The sequence below is a fragment of the Rhinopithecus roxellana genome, chromosome 7 (genome assembly GCF_007565055.1).
Source record: "Rhinopithecus roxellana isolate Shanxi Qingling chromosome 7, ASM756505v1, whole genome shotgun sequence".
NCBI lineage: Eukaryota > Metazoa > Chordata > Mammalia > Primates > Cercopithecidae > Rhinopithecus > Rhinopithecus roxellana.
The window spans coordinates 24018881-24040704 of NC_044555.1; the positions used below are offsets into that span (position 1 = coordinate 24018881).

General features: G+C 41.9%; 1 protein-coding gene across 2 annotated transcripts in view; it reads left to right on the forward strand.

The window, feature by feature from the left end:
• MAGED1 (MAGE family member D1) overlaps positions 1-21824 on the forward strand; it is a 109391-nt gene that overhangs the window by 82447 nt on the left and 5120 nt on the right. Inside the window, exons 1-5 of one of the 2 annotated variants that reach the window (XM_010353781.1) lie at positions 18013-18185; positions 18704-18784; positions 19485-20192; positions 20841-21509; positions 21637-21700. In XM_010353781.1, coding sequence (XP_010352083.1) covers positions 18740-18784; positions 19485-20192; positions 20841-21509; positions 21637-21700 — 1486 coding nt within the window. In that variant the 5' untranslated portion in view covers positions 18013-18185; positions 18704-18739. Of the gene's footprint in view, positions 1-18012; positions 18186-18703; positions 18785-19484; positions 20193-20840; positions 21510-21636; positions 21701-21824 lie in introns of those variants that run through there. The other variant, XM_030933785.1, reaches the window with a different exon arrangement.

Sequence of the window (21824 nt, forward strand, 5' to 3'; positions counted from 1 at the left end):
TTTTTAGTAGAGACGGGGTTTCACCGTGTTAGCCAGGATGGTCTCGATCTCCTGACCTCGTGATCCGCCCTTCTCTGCCTCCCAAAGTGCTGGGATTACAGGCTTGAGCCACCGCGCCCAGCCTGTTTTTTTTTTTAAAGGCTATATGGCTTTAACCAAAATTTTGAGGAAAGAGTGAAAGTTCAATTCAATAACCTACTAAATTTGTATTATCTTTTTTCATTTAATATTACAATAGACGCATGCTTCTGTCATTAAAAACATCTAAATCAGATTTTTTATCACTCCCAATTTAAAGCATAGTCTTCAAAGGTAAATTACTAAGAAAGTATAGATATATTTTAGGCTCTAAATATACATTTCTGAATTGTTTTCTAGTAAAAAGGAATACTTATTTGGCTTTTCAATAGTAAAGGACATCCCTAGCACTTTTTTTAAAGGAGAAAATGATAGTGAAAAAGAAAGTCATAGATTGCATTTTTTCCTAGATCAGGAATTCATAAATAAGACTAAGAGGCAAGGCACCAAGCATTTGCAACAAGTGTGACAGATACAAGGTTAATAACCTTGATGTACAAAGAACTCTCACAGCAAAATACAAATGATTAAGAAACACTGAGAGTATCTTCCCATCATTAATAATAATAATAAATATAGTTTGAATCAATTAAACATCATTTTGTCTATCAAAAGGGCAAAGATTTTTAAAGCAAATGTTCAGCACTATTAAAGGTATGTGAGAACTCTTCTGCATTACTAGTGTTGACAAAAATCTTTCTGGAAAGCATTTTGGTATTATTGAATAACAGCCTTAAAATAGTTCATACCCCTTTGAACTAGTAATTCCATTTCTAATAATATACCATAGGGAAATAATTGGAGGTATGCACAGAGGTTTGTTGGGGGAAAATCACCACAATGATAATCTAGTGAACAAAAATAAATGGAAACAAGATTTTTGTTACTTGGTCAAGTAGGTAAGTTTATATGATGGGATATTACACGTTATCATAAAGAATTTTGCAAAGGCTTTTTAATGTCATAGAAAATGTTATGCCAAGATAATTGTGATAAAACATTATATACAAAAAAGAGTCTCAGATGTAGTATATTAATTACAACTGTGCATGTATGTGTGTGATATTAGACTTGGTATGGACCATTTTCCCAGCGTTTTTCAGATGATTTTTCTTTTATAAAATGAAATCAGGAAATGTCATACTATGTAGCTGAACTCATGACTTTTCTGAGTCCAGCTACATATCTGTTTTAATTGTTGTTAATGTTCCATGATTTCCAAATTAAGTGGTTTGTGAGGTTTATATTGATGCTGAACATTGAGGACACATATGGCACTAAATCATATCCCAGGTGTCTGAGAGCATTCAGATATGTCTTGAAATTTTCCAGTGCAAATGAAAGAGGGACTCTATGTCAAAAGATACCAAAGGCTGACATGGTAAGGTCATCTGATGCAGTACCAAACAAACATTCCCAAACTGTGCATTGAGGTTCTACTTGCAGGCTTCCTTCCCTTGTCTCTTCTGATAACCTTCTGCTTATTAATGGAATGTGAGTTGCTGTGGTGATGGGGGTGAGGAATTAACTGGAAGGGAATTGTGCAATATGAAGGAAGGTGTAACTTATTTAAGTCTATAAGCGATTACAAGTCACCAAGAAAGCCTCCGATGGTGAGAAAACGTGTGAAGAGCATTGAAGAGCCTTTAGCCAAGCTTCAGATCTTATTAACATCACAATTCGTTAGCAGCAATGAGCTCTATGAATGTAGTAATCATGGGTGGTCTTTCCAGCAGAGTTCGAATGTCATTCATTATTGTTAAATACATACTGAAGCCATAGGAATGCATTTGATATAATCCTAAGATGTCACTTTGCCTGCTTTTATGATGCAAATTGGCACTAGAAATTCAGCCAACTTTCTTAAAATTGTGGAAATCTGACTGGACTCAGATCCGTTAATCCTTGAAAGCAGGTAATACATGTATTTTTGCTGTCATTATTTTTTCAGAACTTATCACAATGTGTAGTACTTTACTAGGTATACTTTTAAAATGTTTTAAAATTCTTATACATATATAAATAAAGAAGATAAAATCAAGTTGCCTCAAGTCTAGAAAACATGGATGAGGGATTTAAGAATTCTGAAGTGTTTATTCTGAGGCACCATATAGCTTTGTGTTTGGGCCTCAGGCTGGAGTGCAGTGGCCAGATCTCAGCTCACTGCAAGCTCCGCCTCCCGGGTTTACGCCATTCTCCTGCCTCAGCCTCCGAGTAGCTGGGACTACAGGCGCCCGCCACCTCGCCCAGCTAGTTTTTTGTATTTTTTAGTAGAGACGGGGTTTCACCATGTTAGCCAGGATGGTCTCGATCTCCTGACCTCGTGATCCGCCCATCTCGGCCTCCCAAAGTGCTGGGATTACAGGCTTGAGCCACCGCGCCCGGCCGGACCCATTATTTCATATGGTTATTCTACCCTTTACTTAGGGGTAGAATAAAATAAAATAAAATAAAAATAAAAAAACTTTACTTATAATCTCATGCTATGATTTTGTTTTTATTATATTTTGCTTTAAAGTACTATGATATTAATACATCATCTTTTTATTACTTGCATGTCATAACTTATTCCATCCTTTTATTTTCATGTTTGCTGTATCTTTATGTTTAAGATATTTCTCTTGTTAATTGCATGTAGCTGTCTTTATAATGGAAAGATACATAACTTTCCTTTAATTACAGCATCCTCAAATATTCTGTAATTGGAGATTTGATTTCCTCTTTGAAGCAAAGCTTTATTTATTCCTTCTCCAGTGCTCTCCCTTTCTTTATGTACTTCCAAGTTCTGCCCTATATTGTTTTCTTTCTGCCTGAAGAAAATCTTCTAATATTTCTTGCAGAGCGGGAATATTGGTGATCAATTCATTCCATTTTTGTTCATCTGAGAATGTCTTTACTTCTCCTTTACTTTTTTTTTCTTCTCCTTTACTTTTGAAAGATCTTTTTCTGTATGTAGAAATCTAGGGTGGTAGTCATTTTTCTTTTAACACTTTAAATATTTCACTTTACTCTTGTTGCTTGCATGGTTTCTGATGAAAGCTGCTGTAATTATTATTCTTGTTCTATTATAAGTAAGATATTTGGTGTTCTCTGAGCTTCCTGGATCTGTAATTTGGTGTCTGTCATTAATTTTTGAAAATTCTTAGCCATTATTACTTGATATTTCTTCTGCTGTATTCTCTTTCTCTTCTCCATCTGATGTTCCAGTTATGCATATGTGACTCCAGATTTGCCTATCCATCAAGATTTTAGGGTGATGATTTGCCCTAAAATTTCATTTCTATGACAGGTCCAAAAAAGTGGTTGATTTTTAGTTTGTCCAGGTTTTTTTTTCTGGTTGTTGGTGCCTCCAGCCTCACATTGATTCTGTGGTGGAAGAAAGGCATGGGGAAGCATAGAGTCAGTAGATATTGTGGGTTCCTTAAAAATGAGGAACTGTAGGCCCCATATTCTAGGGATGGGAAGAAATGCCAGGTAGGTTTGTAAGATCCTTAAGCAATGTGTTCTTGTGTCTCACCTTCTGGCTAAGGCCAGAGAGGACAAGATTACAAAACAATTGTCTGTGTGGTGTCTATAATTATTTGTAGCCTCTTCATGTGGTTTCCCTCAGCTGAGGGTATTATGGGAGTATATGTGAGACAAAGACAGCCTCACAGAGATTAACAGACCTCAGCATATCATAGGAACAGCAGAATGTTTTCCACGTATATGAGTGATATATGATACCCAAAGAGAGAGTTGGACCCAAAGCAGTTTTACAGTAAAGAATGAAGCTCACTCAACAACTACCTGCTTGGACAGACATTGGTGAACCAATATGACATGTATGCCAGCATGGATACATGACACCCAACATATGTTCCCCATCCTGATGTTTTGTCACTATTTAACATCGTAGAACTTAAATACAACCCCAAAGCAGAGAGTGAGAGGGGGACTCCATACTGCTGCAGATTAAGTTTCCACCACTCAGTAGAATGGGAACTTGACATAGAATTTATGTTGAGTTGCAGAGAAAATAACTTACATATCCTGCATACCGGAGTTTGTCAGATAATACCCATACCTGCAGAACAATCATCAACAGAACGTGTGTGATAAACACTGAGTATCTCAAACAAATTTATCTACTCAAAACATGGGGTATATGTCTCTTATAGTAGAAAACCACGGTGGTCTTACCTCAAGGCTAGAGTGAGATGTGAGAAATGACCTCTGGCGTGTTGGTGGGTACCAACATAAAGGGAACTGAGAATCTGAGAAGAAGAAAGGACAACTTCTCTGCAGAACGAAGTCACTGTCATTGGTGAAGTGTGATTCTACTTCATTTCTTCTTCTTCCTGTCCCTGGCCCTCTTATTTCAAATACTTCTCTTTTCTCCCTGGTTATTTCCTCTACTCCCTCCTTCCTCTTTTTTACTCCTCTCCTTGTTTATTTTTCATCCCTCCTTATCTACTCCTTAACCTCTTGTCTTAGTCAGTTCGGGCTGCTATAACTGACTACCATAGACTGGGTGGCTTAAACAATAGAAATATACTTCCCACCATTCTGGAGGCTGGGAAGTCCAAGACAAAGGCACTGGCAGATCTGCTGTCTGTTGAGGGCCCTCTTTTTCCTGGTTTGCAGATAGCCATCTTCTTCTTGTGTCCTCACAAGGTGGAGACCAGACCAAGGAAGCAAGCTTTCTCCTTTTCCTTCTTATAAGGTCATTAATCTCATTATGAGGGCTCTACCCATATGACTTAATTACCTCCCAAAGGCCCCATCTCCAGTACAGTCACACTGAGAATTTAGGTTTCAACATCTGAATTTGGTGAGGCCACAAACATTCTGTCCATACCACCCCTCTATATACTCTCCACTCCCTCTCACGCTCTTCTACCTTACGTCCTCTTCTCTTTCCTCTTGCTTTTTTCTTTTTCTTTTCTTTTCTTTTTTTTTTTTTTTGGTTTCGCTCTCGTTGCCCAGGCTGGAGTGCAATGGTGAGATCTTGGCTCACTGTAACCTCCGCCTCCTGAGTAGAAGCGATTTTCCTGCCTCAGCCTCCCGAGTAGCTGGGATTACAGGCACTTGCCACCAAGCCCAGCTATGTTTTTGTATTTTCAGTAGAGACTGGGTTTCACCATGTTGGCCAGGCTAGTCTCGAACTCCTGACCTCAGGTGATCTACCTGCCTCAGCCTCCCAAAGTGCTGGGATTATAGGCATGAACCACCGCACCCGGCCTCCTCTTGCTTTTTCTGCTCCAACTTAGTATCCGTTCTTTCTCCATTATCTTATTTTTCCTTATCTTCCTAATTCCATTTACTTCCAGCTGCTATTTTTATTAATCTTTTCTTATTCCTGTTATATTCTTTCTTCTTTTCTTCCTCCCTGTCTTCCTCTTCAGTCCCTTTCTTTCTTACTTGACCTTCTTTCTAATTTCTCCCACTCTTCATGCTCCCATCTAACAAGATGGTGGAAAACAGAGAAAAACATAATAGAATGGAATAAAAATGTACTTAAAATGGTAACAGGAATAGGTGATGGATTTGACTGGGGAATTAGGCAGAGAGAAGCATTATGAATAATCCAAAGTAAAATAGGGAGAGAAAGAAGCTATTAAATATGATTTTTAAAAAACTACTTATCAAAAGCCATAATTATTCTGATAGGCAAAATGGTAAAGTCACTTCAGGAAAAAGAAAGGGATGTTACTTATTTAGATTATTACTCAATATTGCTCTTGATGTTTTAGCAACTCGTATAAGAGACCACCACCAAATAAGTGCTATTCATATTGTAAAAGAGGTGATCAAATTATTTCTTTTTCTTATAACGTGATTGTACATTAAGAAATCACAATAGATTAAAAAAAAATACAAGAATTGAGAACTTCCAGAAAGAAGTAGTAGACAGGGTAGATGTATTTTTCCTATCCAATTCTGGAAAAAATATATAAACAAAACATAACAAGACCCAGAAAGTTGAAACGAAGATGATATATTCTCTAGGGAACTTGGAACCAAGGAATCAACATGGAGGTAAGTTCCCTGTGTTTTCTTTTTGCTGCATACATCCTAGACCAAATGCTAGAGAAACTGGCAAACTGGAAACACCAAAGGGCACAGACCAAAAAAAAAAAAAAGCCTCAATATAAGTCCACTCTTTCTTCATCTGAAGAACAGACAGCCTAGTAAGGATTTTTTTTTTTTTTTTAAAGACAGAGTCTCACTCTTGTCATCCAGGCTGGAGTGCAGTGGCACGATCTTGGCTCACTGCAACCTCCGCCTCCCAGGTTCAAGCTATTCTCCTGCCTCAGTCTCCTGAGTAGCTGGAATTACAGGTGCCTGCCACCACGCCCGGCTAATTTTTGTATTTTTAGTAGAGACAGGGTTTTGCCATGTTGTCCAGGCTGGTCTTGAACTCGTGACCTCAGGTGATCCGCCCGCCTCAGCCTCCCAAATTGCTGGGATTACAGGTGTGAGCCACCATGCCTGGCTGACAAAATTTTTTAAACAATAACTGCTCTACTGTAGCTAAATACCAGACGAGACTACAGCTCTACCCCGACTAGCAAAGGCCAACTAGAGAGACTTCCACCCTTGCCAGCCTGTGATAAGACCTCTAGTTCCCTGACAGAATGGTAAGATGAACGGGGAGTGGGAACATCTTAGTACCCTCAGTCAGTAGAGACCATGTGGGGAGCCGAGATTTCCACCCCTAATGAGTGATAATGAGGTGCCTCTGCCCTAACAATTGGTGTGGTATCAAGAGGAAGCCTAATGAAGAGTCAGGTTTTTATCACCACTCAACAGTAACAATGATACCTATCTATCAGTGGTCTCAATGGAGGACATTTGGAGAGAAGTAATTGGGCACCCAATCTCTCCCAGAGTGGTACTGGTAAAAGCTTAATGCAGAGCTAGAACTGTCACTTAGCCCATGGTGACAGCAAACTCCTCAACCCCAGGTATCAGTGGAATCTGAGTGTGGAACTTGGACTTCCACCTACATGTGGTAAAACAGAAGATTTAAATAAGACCCAGATCTTCATAACATAATATGCAAAATATCCAGGATTCAACTGAAAATCACTTGTCATAGTGAGAACTGTAATAATCACAACTTGAGTGACAAAAGACAATCAACACACATCAACATCAAGATGGCACAGCTATTAGAATCATCTGACAAAGATTTTTAAACAGCCATCCTAAAAATGTTTCAGTGAGCAGTTGTGAACATGCTTAGAACAAGTGAAAAAAAGGATGCCTTAGCAAATAAATTGGAAATCTCTAAAAGAAATCAGAGATACAAAGAAAAATTAATAGGAAATTTTAAAACTGAAAATTTTAGTACATGGACTTTAAAAAAGACAAACCTCAGTAGATGAACTCAACAGCAAAATAAAGATAACAGAAGAATGAATCAGGGAACTTGAAGATAGAACAATAGAAATTATTCAGTCTGAATGACAGAGAAAAATATACTGAAAAACAAAACAACAACAACAAAAAACAGAGCCTTAGGCACTTGTTGGACTATTACAAAATATTTAAATATATGTCATTGTAATCACAGAAGAGAGAGAGAGAAGAGGGACTGAAAAAGTGTTGAGAGATACAATGGCTGAAAATGCCCCAAATTTGGGGGTGTGGGAGACAATCACACAGATTCAGTGATTCAAGAAGCTGAGCAACTCCCTGAGAAGATATAGTCAAAGAAACCGTTTTCAAACTTCTGAAAGCTTAAGACAGAACAAAAAATCTTGAAACCCACCAGAGCAAAATGACACCTTACCTATAGAGAATACCAAAGCAATGACAGAAGCTCTCCCATTAGATACCATAGAGGCCACAATATATTTCAAGTGCTGCAAGAAAAGACTCATCAACCTGAAATTAAATACCCAATGAAAATAAAATACCCTTTAGTCATGAAGAGTAAATCAAGACATTTCCAGAAGAAGGGAAAACTAAGAATTTGTTTCTAGCCTACCTATCCTAAAATAATGGCCAAAGGAAGTTCTTATAAAAGAAATTAAGAATTCTAACAATTGTTCAAAGAAGGATGAACAGCATTTCTACACAATCTCATCCAGAAAATAAGAGGAAACAACTTCCGTTAATTCTGTGATGTCAGTCTTACCCTCATCCCGAAACCAAAGTACACGAAAGAAACTTACACATTAATATGTCTCATGAACATAGACGTGAAAGTCTTCAACAGAACGTTAGTAAATCAAATCCAGTGTTGTAGAAAATGTTATACACCATGACCAAGTGGAATTTATTCCATGTAGGTTCAGCATTCATAAATCCAGCAATGTAATCCACTGTATCAACAGGCTAAAGAATAAAAGTCATATCATACTGACTGACAAAGAAAAAGCATTTTGGAAAATCCAACAATTCATTTTTCTTAAAAATTGTCAGCAACTCACTAATAGAGAGTAACTTCCTCAAGGTTGATTTTTTAAGATATGCACTAAACCTTCACCTAGCATCAGACTTAATGGTGAGAGACTGAATGATTTCTCCTTGCCATTAGGAACCAGGTAAGTATATCTGCACTCACCCCTGCTATCAAAATAGTATTGGGTTGCTGGATCATATGACAGTTCTGTTTTTAGTTTTTTGAGGAACCTCTATACTGTTTCTAAAGTGACTGTATTAATTTACGTTCTCATAATAAATGTATGAGTATATCTCTTTCTCCACATCCTTGCCAACATCCATTATTTTTGTCTTTTTGGTAATAGCCATTATTAACTGGAGTGAGATTATATCTCTTTGTGGTTTTGATTTGTATTTCTCTAATGACTAGTGATGGTGAGCATTTTGAAAATATATTCCCTTGTTCATTTGTATGCCTTTTGAGAATTATCTATTTAGGTCATTTGCCCATTTTTAAATTGGATTTTTGGGGTGTGTGTCTGTATGTTTGTTTGTGTTATTCTATTGGGTTATTGGAGTTCCTTATATATTCTGGTTATTAAATCCCTTGTCAGTTGAATAGTTTGCAAATTATTTTCTGTCATCCTGTAGGTTTTCTTTTCACTTTGTTGATTGTTTCCTCTGCTGTGCAGAAGCTTTTTAGCTTGATGTGATCCCATTTGATCATTTTTTCTTTGTTTGGGGTGCTTTTGAGGTCTTACTAAAAAAATATTTGCCCAAACCAATCCTGGGGCACTTCCCTAATGTTTTCTTCCAGTACTTTAATAGTTACAGGTCTTATATTTAAGTCTTTAACCCATTCTGACTTGATTTTTGTATATGGTGAGAGATAGGTCCAAAAGAAAGAAAAATCAGTATATCAAAGAGGTAGCTGGATTCTCGTGTTTATTGTAGCACTATTCACAATGCCAAGATGTGGAATCAACCTAAGTGTCCATCAGTGGATGAATGGATAAAGAAAATATGGTATGTATGCACAATGAAATATTATTCAGCCATAAAAATAAGGAGATCCTGTCATTTGCAGCAACATGGATGAAACTGGAGGACATTATATTAGGTGAAATAAGCTAGACACAGAAAGACAAATATTACATATTCTCACTTATATGTGGGAGCTACAGAAAATTTGATTTCATGGAAGTAGAGAGTAGAGTGATGATTACCAGAGGCTGAGAAGGGTGGGGGGTGGGGAGCCTAAAGAGGGGTTTTTTAAGGGGTACAAAAATACTGTTAGTAGGAATAACACCTAGTAGTCAGTAGCACAATACAGCAACTATAGTTAACAATCATTTATCGTATATTTCAAAATAACTAGGGGAGTAGATTTGGAATGTTCCCAATACAAAGAAATGATAAACGTTTGAGGTGATGGATATCTCAGTTACCCTGATGAGATTATACAAGATCATACCCTGATGAGATCATTATATATCATATACATATATCAAAATATCTTTGCAATCTACTCATCCGACAAAGGGCTAATATCCAGAATCTACAAAGAACTCAAACAAATATACAAGAAAAAAACAACCCCATCAAAAAGTGGGCAAAGGATATGAACAGACATTTCTCAAAAGAAGACATTCATACAGCCAACAGACACATGAAAAAATGCTCATCACCACTGGCCATCAGAGAAATGCAAATCAAAACCACAATGAGATACCATCTCACACCAGTTAGAATGGCAATCATTAAAAAGTCAGGAAACAACAGGTGCTGGAGAGGATGTGGAGAAATAGGAACACTTTTACACTGTTGGTGGGATTGTAAACTAGTTCAACCATTATGGAAAACAGTATGGCAATTCCTCAAGGATCTAGAACTAGATGTACCGTATGACCCAGCCATCCCACTACTGGGTATATACCCAAAGGATTATAAATCATGCTGCTATAAAGACACATGCACACGTATGTTTATTGCGGCACTATTCACAATAGCAAAGACTTGGAATCAACCCAAATGTCCATCTGTGACAGACTGGATTAAGAAAATGTGGCACATATACACCATGGAATACTATGCAGCCATCAAAAAGGATGAGTTTGCGTCCTTTGTAGGACATGGATGCAGCTGGAAACCATTATTCTTAGCAAACTATCACAAGAACAGAAAACCAAACCCCGCATGTTCTCACTCATAGGTGGGAACTGAACAATGAGATCACTTGGACTCGGGAAGGGGAACATCACACACCGGGGCCTATCATGGGGAGGGGGTGGGGGGAGGGATTGCATTGGGAGTTATAGCTGATATAAATGATGAATTGATGGGTGCTGACGAGTTGATGGGTGCAGCACACCAACATGGCACAAGTATACATATGTAACAAACCTGCATGTTATGCACATGTACCCTAGAACTTAAAGTATAATAATAAAAAAAAAATTAAAGGTAAATCTAAGCATGCTTCTTAAAAAACAAAACACAACAAAAAGCAAAATAATAATGGAAATTCTAACCAGCTCAGTAAAGAAAGAAAAGCAATACAGATCAGAAAGGAAGAAATAAAACTCACTATTTCCAGATGTCACGATAGTGTATGTAGAAATTCCCAAAAATCTACAAAAAAATAACATGTCCTAGAACTAATAAGTGAGTTTAGCAGGTCACAAGGTACAAGATCAACTTACCAATATCAATTTTATTTCTATATCCTAGCAATGAGCATGTGGAAATTAAAAATAGAATACTGGGCTGGGCACAGTGGCTCACACTTGTAATCCCAGCACTTTGGGAGGCTGAAGCGGGAGCAATCACTTCAGCTCAGGAGTTCGAAACCAGCCTAGGCAACATAGGGAGACCACATCTCTACAAAAATTCAAATAATTAGCTGGGCATGGTGTCACGCACCTATGGTCCCAGCTACTTGGGAGGCTGAAGTGGGAGGATTGCTTGAGCCCAAAAGTTGAAGGCTGCAGTGAGCCATGATCGCACCATTGCACTTCAGCCTTGGCAACAGAACAAGGCCCTGTCAAAAAAACAAAGAAGAAGAAAAAAAAAGAAAAGAATACAATGACAAAAAAAAAAAAAAAAAGACCCACAAGGTGAAATACGTGTAAATTAACAAAACATATACAATATTTCTATACTAAAAACTAGAACATGTTAGTGAAGAAATTAAAGAAGAGCAAAATAATGGAGAAGCATATATCGTCACATTCATGGATTGTAAGAATCAACGTAAAAAAAGATATTAATTTTCCCTAAATTGATACACAGTTTAAGTGCAGTTCCTATCAAAATCCCCGCAGGATGTTTTCTAGATATAAATAAGATTATTCCAAAATATATGGAAAGACAAAAGAACCAGAATAATACATAAAATAATTTTGAGAAAGAAAGATAAAGTGGGAGAAATCATTCTATTCAATTTTAAGACTACTGACTATTATAATCAAGACTGTGGGATTTGGTAGATGAACAGACACAGAACAATAGAATAGAACAGAGAACTCAGAAATTGCTTCACAAACATGCCAGCTGATTTTCGACAAAGGTGCAAAAACAATTCAAAGGAAGGAGGATCACCCTTTAATTACCCTGTACTGGCCTGACTGGATATCCATAGCTCTGACACCCGCCCCCCGATCCCCTCCCCACTGCCAAATGAACTTCAGCCTAAACCTCACACCTAATTAAAAGTTAAACTCAAATGGATGACAGACATCAACGTAAAAATTAAAACCATAAAACTTTTAGAAGATATTGTAGGAGAAAATCGTGAGGTATACTAGGGCTTGTTGAAGAGTTCTTAGAAATGACGTAAAACCCACAATCCATAAAAGGAAAAAAAAAAACCCAATAAATTGAATTTCTTCAAAATTTCCCCTGCAAAAGTCTCTGCAAACTGGGAGAAAGTACTTGCAAACCATATATATGACAAAAGACTCGTACATAGAATATACGAACTCTCAATATTCAACAGCAAAAGAGAAAAGAAAGAAAACAATGCAATTAAGGGTAATGGGGGGCTGGAAAGGAGGTGGGGATGGTTAGTGGGTACAAAAGTACTTAGAAAGGATGGATAAGACCTACAACTTGATAGCACAATAGGGTGACTATAGTTAATTGCACATTTTAAAGTAACTTATAGTGTAATGGGGTTGTTTGTAACTTAAAGGATAAATGCTTGAGGGGATGGATCCTCAATGATGTGCTTATTTTACGTTGCATCCCTGTGTCAAAACGTCTCATGTACCCTATGAATATATATACCTACTATGTACCCACAGACTTTTTTAAATTAAAAAATAGGTAAAAGGCATGAAGAGGCATTTAATCAAAGAGGATATATGGATGGCAAATAAGCACATGTAAAGATGTTCAACATCATTAGCCATTAGGGAAATGCAAATTAAAACCACAGTAAGATATTACTAAACACCTGTGGCCAAAATATACTGACACCAGCAGATGCTGGCAAGGATTTGGAGAAACTGTATCCTTCACACATTGCTGGTGGGAATGTCGAATGGTATGATCACTCTAGGAAAGTTTGGTAATTTCTTGTAAAACTAACATGCACTTACTATATGACCCAACAATTGCACTCTTGGGTACTTATCCCAGAGAAATGGGAACTACACAGATACTTGTACACAAATGTGTATAGCAGCTTCATTCACAGTAGCCCCAAACTGGAAATGACCCAGATGTCTTTCAGTGGGTGAATGGTTAAACCAACTGTTGTAGCACCTCTATACCATGTAATAGTACTCAACAATAAAACAAGAAACTCTGGTACACAAGACAACTGGGATGGATCTCACAGGCATTATGCTGAGTGTGAAAAAAGCCAATCTCCAAATGTGACACATTGTATGATTACATTTTCATGACCTCTTGAAATGATAAAATTATAGAGATGGAGAACACATTAGTGACTGCCAGGGGTTAGGGATGGGGGTTGTGGAGGAGGGTTGGTTGTGACTATAATGGGGTAGTATGAGGGAAATCTTTGTGGTGATGAAATAGTTCTGTGTCTTGATTGCTGTGGTGTTTGTAGAGATTTCCACATGTGATAAGGTATTGTACCAATGTCAGTGTCTTGGTTTTGATTTTGTACTGCAGTTACATAGATGTAACCATTGGGGAAGCAGATAAAGAGTACATAGAACCTCACTGTACTGTCCTCGCAATTCCCCGTGTATCTGTAATTATTTCAAAATAAAAAGTTTTAAAAGTTTTTAAAAAACAGAATTAATAAAATATTACCTAAAAGCAGTAGGGCACCAGTTATATTTCAAAAATCATGCCATAGGGCCGGGTGTGGTGGCTCCCACCTGTAATCCTAACACTTTGGGAGGCCGAGGTGGGTGGATCACCTGAGGTCAGGAGTTCGACACCAGCCTGGCCAACATGGTGAAACCCCATCTCTACTAAAAATAGAAAAATTATCCAGGTGCGGTGGTGGGTGCCTGTAATCCCAGCTACTCGGGAGGCTCTAGCAGGAGAATCACTTGAACCTGGGAGGCGGAGGTTGCAGTGAGCCGAGATCATGCCATTGCACTCCAGCCTGAGTGAAAGAGTGAGACTCTGTCTCAAAAAAAAAAAAAAAAAAAAAATCATGCCATATGTATTAGCTGGTTGGATACCATTGCTGCTGCTACTGAACAATGGGCACTGGATGTTAGCCCCGCTGCTAATGCTGTCCCTAGAAGCTGGATTTTCTTGTGGCTGCTGCTCCCACCACCACAGCTATGGCAATGAATTCCATCACTGCATATTTGAATCACTCCTTTGAGACAAAGTGTTAGGTCTAAGTCATAACTGTGCAGTGAAAGAGTTGACTCAGCAGGTCTGCAATGTTTAAACCCTGTGCTTTCCAAAAAACGGTCTTTTGCAAAGAATGCTTTGGCTCTTGACCAGCTTTTGGGAGATAATCTGTAAGCCCTTGGAGTATCTTGCCTGATCAGAGTGTCTTTGTTTACTGTGGCCTTGGCCCACACTGGATAGTTTATGCTAACAGTGTGATTTGCGGTGTGAGCCTTGGGCTGAGAGATACTAGTTTAACCTCTGCATGGGCTAGAGACTGAATAACTAAGGTCAACCACACAGGTGCTCCATGCCTATCTGACTGAACCCCAAAAACAACTCTGGGCACCAAGGCTTGGGTAAACTTCCTTGGTTGACAGTATGTCATACATATTAAACACATCATTGTTGGGGGAATTAAGCACTGGCCATACAACTCCATTGGGAGAGTACAACTGAAAAGTTGTGCCTGCTCTCTCCTGAATTTTTCCCTATGCACTTTTTACTTTTGCTGATTTGAATCTGTATCCTTTCACTGTAATAAACAATAGCCATAACACTTTCCCTGAGTTATCCGAGTCCTTCTAGCAAATCATTGAATCTGAGGATGGCCTTCAGGAGCTTGCTACACTGGTAAATCCTAGATCACATACTCTTAGCTGCCAAGGGCATGTGAAGAAGTGAATATCTGGCCTTTGTGGCTTTTACAGTTGGAACTGTTACACAAGAATGTATATGACCTTAACTAAAATGTTAAAAATCGAAATACGTCTGGCCCCAAGGGTTTTCAGTAAGGATCTATAAAGCTATATAAAGAACTCCTAAAAGTCAGTAAGACAGACAACCCAGATGAAAAACAGGTAAAAGACACAAGCATATTACAAAATAAATCTAATATGTTCATTTATGTATAAAAGTGTGTTCTACCACGTTGCTTATCAGAAATATAAATTAAAACCATAAAGAGATACCAATAAATACACATAAGATTGGCAAAAAAATTGATAAAGTCTTGTAGCATATGTCTGTCTTACTCCTGGGCTTCTGGTGTTACGGAAATAAAAACAAACATTCATTATTAAAGTATAAGAATATATGTACAAGTATTTTTATTGCAATGTTGTTGTATGTGCCATGCTCCCCACAAAAATCCTGAAACTAAAATGGATTCCATCCATGGGGGAATGGTTGAATACATTGTGGTACATTCTTACCATGAAATATTATGCAGTCATTTAAAAGAACAAATCAGAGGTAGACTGTTGTCAAATAAGATAATTCAGTCACATAAAAGTTCATGTAATCTTAAATTTGTAAAAATAAAACACTTTTGAGTATGGAGGGATATCAAATGGTGTTAAAAACAAGTGTTTGACAGGAGAAGGTAGAATTGAAAGAAAGTGGGAAGCAGTAAGGAAAAGAATGCAGTTTAAGGTCTGGCATATATAACACATCATTTATGTAACAATATATATGTGCGTAAAGTATGAAAAGATAGCACGAAATCTAAGCAGTTGCCCAAGGTGATGAGATTTAGAGTGATGTTTATTTAATTTCTAAAATATTTAGGCAGTGTTTGAATGCATAGTGATTAATATGCATTATTTGTATAATGAGGAAAAATAAGTGAATTGATCACAGGAAAAATTGCCTCTCAGGTTTCTTGCTTTAGCAATGGGATGGAGAGTGATTCATTCATTTAACAAATATTTATTGAGGATATAAAAATGTGCCAGGCATGGGTCTAGGCGCTGGGGAAACAACAATGAATAAAACAAAAATCTATCTCCCTAAGAGGTTTACACTCTAAATGGGAGAGAAAAGCATAACTAGAGGAGAAACACTGTTGGTGGGAAGGAGGAGGTGTATGAAGGAATTGGTTTGGGACCTGTTAATTTAGAGAATACTGAGAGATATCCATTTGGAGAAGTGAGGTAGGTAGTTACTATGGATCTAGAATTCACAGGGCAAGTCATAACTGAAGATACAGATATGGAAACAGCATAGAAAATTGTTGTTTCCGACCTCCTTTCCTGAGTCTGATCACGTCTCACTGCAGACACTTTACAGAGGAAGTGCTGAGGAAAAACAGGCAGCTGACAGAGGAGGTTGCTATGCAACAGATTAGGAAAGTCATCCAGCCAGGCAGAACTGATGTTGGCCCTTGGGGACCAAATGCTGCAGTCCTTCCTAGCATTAGCTTCCTTTCATGTGCAGGCTTCTGGCATGAGTTGATGCCAGAACAAATGTGAACTGCACAAAGATCTGTCTTGAATTTTGGAAATGTACCAGTTTAATTTGAGTCACCTCACATCTGTATTTAATTTTCTGCCTTTTTGAGTTTCTCCAGTTATCCTGGAAGCATAGCAGCGTGTGTGTTCTTGGGTAGGACCCACTTGCTGTGCATTCCACTTTGCACATTGAGAAACCGGGCTCAGAGAATTGAGTGACCTGAGCGGGCTCACAAAGCTGGAGACAGACAGGCTGGGCACTCCATCCCCGGAATTCTGAAGCCCAGCCCAGTTTCTCTCCATAAGACCACAGCTGCCCCAGGCCCCAGCCCTGAAAGGAACCAGGGCTTGCCATGGCTCAGACACACAGGTCTGATTGTCCTGGCTGCTCCAGTGGGCACCAGAAGGCCTCAGGGACAGTGTGATTGTATCCCTGATAAGGAAGAGGTCTGACGTTCTGAGCACAGAGTGGACCCCAAGGAGCAATTTCCACACCTGGATGGACCCACATAGGGCAGGGGGGAGGGTGGGGGCCTCTGCTTGTGTCCTCCTAAATGCAGAGCATGAGCTTGGGCCTCCTAGAACACAAACTTTGCTTGTTTAGGACAAATGGGGTGCCGTGGTCTGTTGCTCAAATGGAGGAGGGAGGGGTACCCTTAGTCCCCAGGGCAGCATGAGCAGAACGTGGGTTTTGAAGTCAGGAAGACCCAGACCCAAATTTTGCATTTTGTTTCCTGGCTCTGTGGCCTTGTCTAGTTTATGCAATGTATATGTGCCTCATCTTCCTGATCTGTAAAATGGGGGTGCTGACATTCACCTCCCAGGGCTGCTGTGACGGGAAGACAAGTCCCAGCACAAATCCTGCTGTGATGTACAAGCTGTGCCCTTCCCTCCTTTCCTCCCCCAACACACACAAAATGAGTCCATCACCGGAGCTGCATAAAGAACAGGGAAGAAACTAACGTTCTTTCTGCGTCTGGGAGCTTGTGGGGGCGGGCAGGGGGTGGGGGAGAAATCATGGAGTCACGTGGCAGCCACAGACTTACTACTACTACTTTGTTAGCTCCAATAGTGTATCCTCTCAGGCCATTCCGTTTCCTCAGCAGAGGTCTAACACTTGTTGCAATTAGAGACCCCCACACAGAGACCTAAGCGTGCTGGGCAAGGGGGTGGAGATGCAAGCCGACCTGACAGGAGGGGCCTTGAGTAGGGGAGGGACGGAATAGAGACGCATTGCGGAAAAGGTAGGGGGCCGGTGTGTGGGGCAAGGGGTGTGACCAAGAGGCACAGCGCATCTGTTGGGGGAGGGGGCGTAGAGGAAGGGGAGGTGCTGTTGTATAGTGACGACCTGGTTGGTGGTGGGGTGGTGTGTTGGCAAAGGGGGCGGGACCGCCTTCCAGCGCACATGCGCATCATGGTCTCCGGGACGAAGCTTTTGTTGGGAAAGGAGGCGGGACTGACTTTGGCTGTTCAGTGTTTGCGCATGCGCGTAACGTCCTGAGGCGGTGGGTGGTATATTAGGCGAAGAGGCGGGGTCGCCCAAGCTGCCGCGCTGGCATTTTCTCCTGGACAAGGAGAGAGTGCGGCTGCTGAGAGCCGAGCGCAGCAATCCCGATCCTCTGAGTCGTGAAGAAGGGAGGCAGCGAGGGGGTTGGGGTTGGGGCCTGAGGCAAGGTGAGAATTAGCCCCCAGACAGGGCATCTGCCCCCTGGTGCGGGCCCCCATTTTTGTTTTATCCCGATCCCTTCACCCTGGATTCTGAATCCCTTTCCACCCCCCAAGCCCCAATTTACATGCCCCTCCCGATCCTTCCTGATTCAAAACCCCTGTCCGATCCCTCCCATCGTTCGAAATCCTCAGATTCCTTGACCTCGATCTGTACTGTTAGATGATTCCTCCTGACTCAAAACCTCCATGCAACTTCCCAAATGCGAATCCCAACCCAACCGCACCCCTCCCCCGCGAATTCAGAACTCATCTGCTTCCCGAACCCCGATTTGAAGCATCTCCCTGTCAGTAGCTTCTCGGGGTTCAGAACCTGCATCTGGACGCCCATTCACTTTTCCCGCTCCGATCCGTTCCTCCTCACATTCACCTTATCCGCCCGCACAATCAGACCACAGTCATCCCCCTCCCAATTCGGTCCTTCGTATTTGCCCTCTGTAGTATAACGCCCTGCCCCTCTCCCACAGCCCCCAGGCTCCGCTCTTGCCAGAGGGACAGGAGCCATGGCTCAGAAAATGGACTGTGGTGCGGGCCTCCTCGGCTTCCAGGTGAGATCTCCACTCCCCACCCCAGCATTTCCCCAGCCGACAGTCACCCCTCCCCGCGGGCCTCTTTGGTTTCCCAAACGCCAGGGTCTGGTTTGGCCCTCTTTAGTGACTAGACTCCGTGGGCCTTTCGAATTCCCATCGTTTATCGAAGGTGGGGGGAGGGGCGTCTCTTTTCAGCCATCAGTCCCTGCTCAGAGAGAGGGGAGACCCTGTTAGTAGTCAGGGCAATCTGCCCAGAGAATGCGGGGTGGGTAAGGAACCATTTTTTTTTCCAGAGTCCTGACGCTTGTAGAGCAGTCTGTCACCCCCTCCCCCAGCCTCCTGCCTCCACCCTCCCTCTCTCTGCATTCCCCACTCAGTGCGACCCCCCTTATTCTCAACTCCGCGATCCACCTCCCGTCCTGAGCTGCTGCTGCATGCCTCTCAGAGCGTCCCTGGCTCCTGTTCCTGCCCACTCTCCGCACACCTCCCCACCCCTCATTTTGCCCCTGCCCTACTCCATCCCTGCCACATGTTTAGTACTCGCCCCGCCCCCATCGCACCTTGCGGGCCCCCTAGATCTCTGCCTCAGCCCCCCTGTTTTTGCACCCACCACCCGCCTGCAGCTCCCCTGTTGCGCTGCCACCCGGGCTCCCTATTCCCACCCCACCTCCTGCCTCAGAGGCCCAGAGATTTAATTTTTCCCCTCCTGTGTTTGCAGGCTGAGGCCTCTGTAGAAGACAGCGCCTTGCTTATGCAGACCTTGATGGAGGCCATCCAGATCTCAGAGGCTCCACCTACTAACCAGGCCACCGCAGCTGCTAGTCCCCAGAGTTCACAGCCCCCAACTGCCAATGAGATGGCTGACATTCAGGTTTCAGCAGCTGCCGCTAGGCCTAAGTCAGCCTTTAAAGTCCAGAATGCCACCACAAAAGGCCCAAATGGTGTCTATGATTTCTCTCAGGCTCATAATGCCAAGGACGTGCCCAACACGCAGCCCAAGGCAGCCTTTAAGTCCCAAAATGCCACCCCAAAGGGTCCAAATGCTGCCTATGATTTTTCCCAGGCAGCAACCACTGGTGAGTTAGCTGCTAACAAGTCTGAGATGGCCTTTAAGGCCCAGAATGCCACTACTAAAGTGGGCCCAAATGCCACCTACAATTTCTCTCAGTCTCTCAATGCCAATGACCTGGCCAACAGCAGGCCTAAGACCCCCTTCAAGGCTTGGAATGATACCACTAAGTCCCCAACAGCTGATACCCAGACCCAGAATATAAATCAGGCCAAAATGGCCACTTCCCAGGCTGACATAGAGACCGACCCAGGTATCTCTGAACCTGACGGTGCAACTGCACAGACATCAGCAGATGGTTCCCAGGCTCAGAATCTGGAGTCCCGGACAATAATTCGGGGCAAGAGGACCCGCAAGGTGAGATCCCTGCTAGCTTCACTTTGCTTTAGGGCTCTCTTCTTTCTTCTCTGAGGGTGTTCGTTTGTTCTAAACAAAACAATGTATGTAACTGTACTCAGCTAGGCTATAGGGCATTTGAAGAGAATGTTTATTCCTGTCCTCCAGGTGTTCACAAACTGATGGGGAGATAATACGTGGGCACAAATAATATATACAACCTGTACGTAATTCAGTTTACATTTTGTTAGTAACCACCGTGTGTTAAGCCTTGAGCTAGGCACATTCACACAGGTTGTCTCATAAAATCTTAAAGGCACCTCCTACCAGGTAGGGATCACAGTCCCAATTTTACAGAGAAGGAAATTAAGTAGCAGAGAGGTGAAGTGACTTCAGTGATTTGTTCAGGGTGGTACAGACAGAGCCAGTGGTGGACATAGGAAGAGGAGAAGCCTCAGTCCCCATCTTTGGGTTGCTCCTGACCTGGTTCGGAGATGAAACTCCTGCCTGGAAGACAGTGAAAGACAAACCCAGGACTCAGGGTGACCAATGGCTAGTGGGTCAGGCTGTCACGACAGGTGAGGGTTTAGAGGGCATTCCTGGAATAGATAAGGTGAGGACACAGAACCCACTGGTGATTCTGAACTTTTCTTCTCTCTGATGATACAGATTAATAACTTGAATGTTGAAGAGAACAGCAGTGGGGATCAGAGGCGGGCCCCACTGGCTGCAGGGACCTGGAGGTCTGCACCAGTTCCAGTGACCACTCAGAACCCACCTGGCGCACCCCCCAACGTGCTCTGGCAGACGCCATTGGCTTGGCAGAACCCCTCAGGCTGGCAAAACCAGACAGCCAGGCAGACCCCACCAGCACGTCAGAGCCCTCCAGCTAGGCAGACCCCACCAGCCTGGCAGAACCCAGTTGCTTGGCAGAACCCAGTGATCTGGCCAAACCCAGTAATCTGGCAGAACCCAGTGATCTGGCCAAACCCCATTGTCTGGCCTGGCCCTGTTGTCTGGCCGAATCCACTGGCCTGGCAGAATCCACCTGGATGGCAGACCCCACCTGGATGGCAGACCCCACCGGGCTGGCAGGGTCCTCCAGACTGGCAAGGTCCTCCTGAGTGGCCGCTACCACCCGACTGGCCACTGCCACCCGATTGGCCACTTCCCACTGACTGGCCACTACCACCTGACTGGATCCCCGCTGATTGGCCAATTCCACCTGATTGGCAGAACCTGCGCCCCTCGCCTAACCTGCGCCCTTCCCCCAATTCGCGTGCCTCACAGAACCCGGGTGCTGCACAGCCCCGAGATGTGGCCCTTCTTCAGGAAAGAGTAAGAGCTGTAACTCCCCAGTCACTTTTCCCCTCTCTTACTCTTCTCTGTCACCCTCTCATCTATAATTCAGCCAAGTTTTTTGTAAATATCTTATAAGTTTAATGATTTCCTTTTTCCCTCCCAGGCAAATAAGTTGGTCAAGTATTTGATGCTTAAGGACTACACAAAGGTGCCCATCAAGCGCTCAGGTAGGCATCCAGTGTCCCCTCCCCAAGCTCTACCCTTCCCTTCACTCCATGCTCTGTTGGTGTTCTTCTGCTTGCATGACCCTTCCCTTTCTGTCCCCTCCTTTCCATGGTTGGTTCTTTTCAC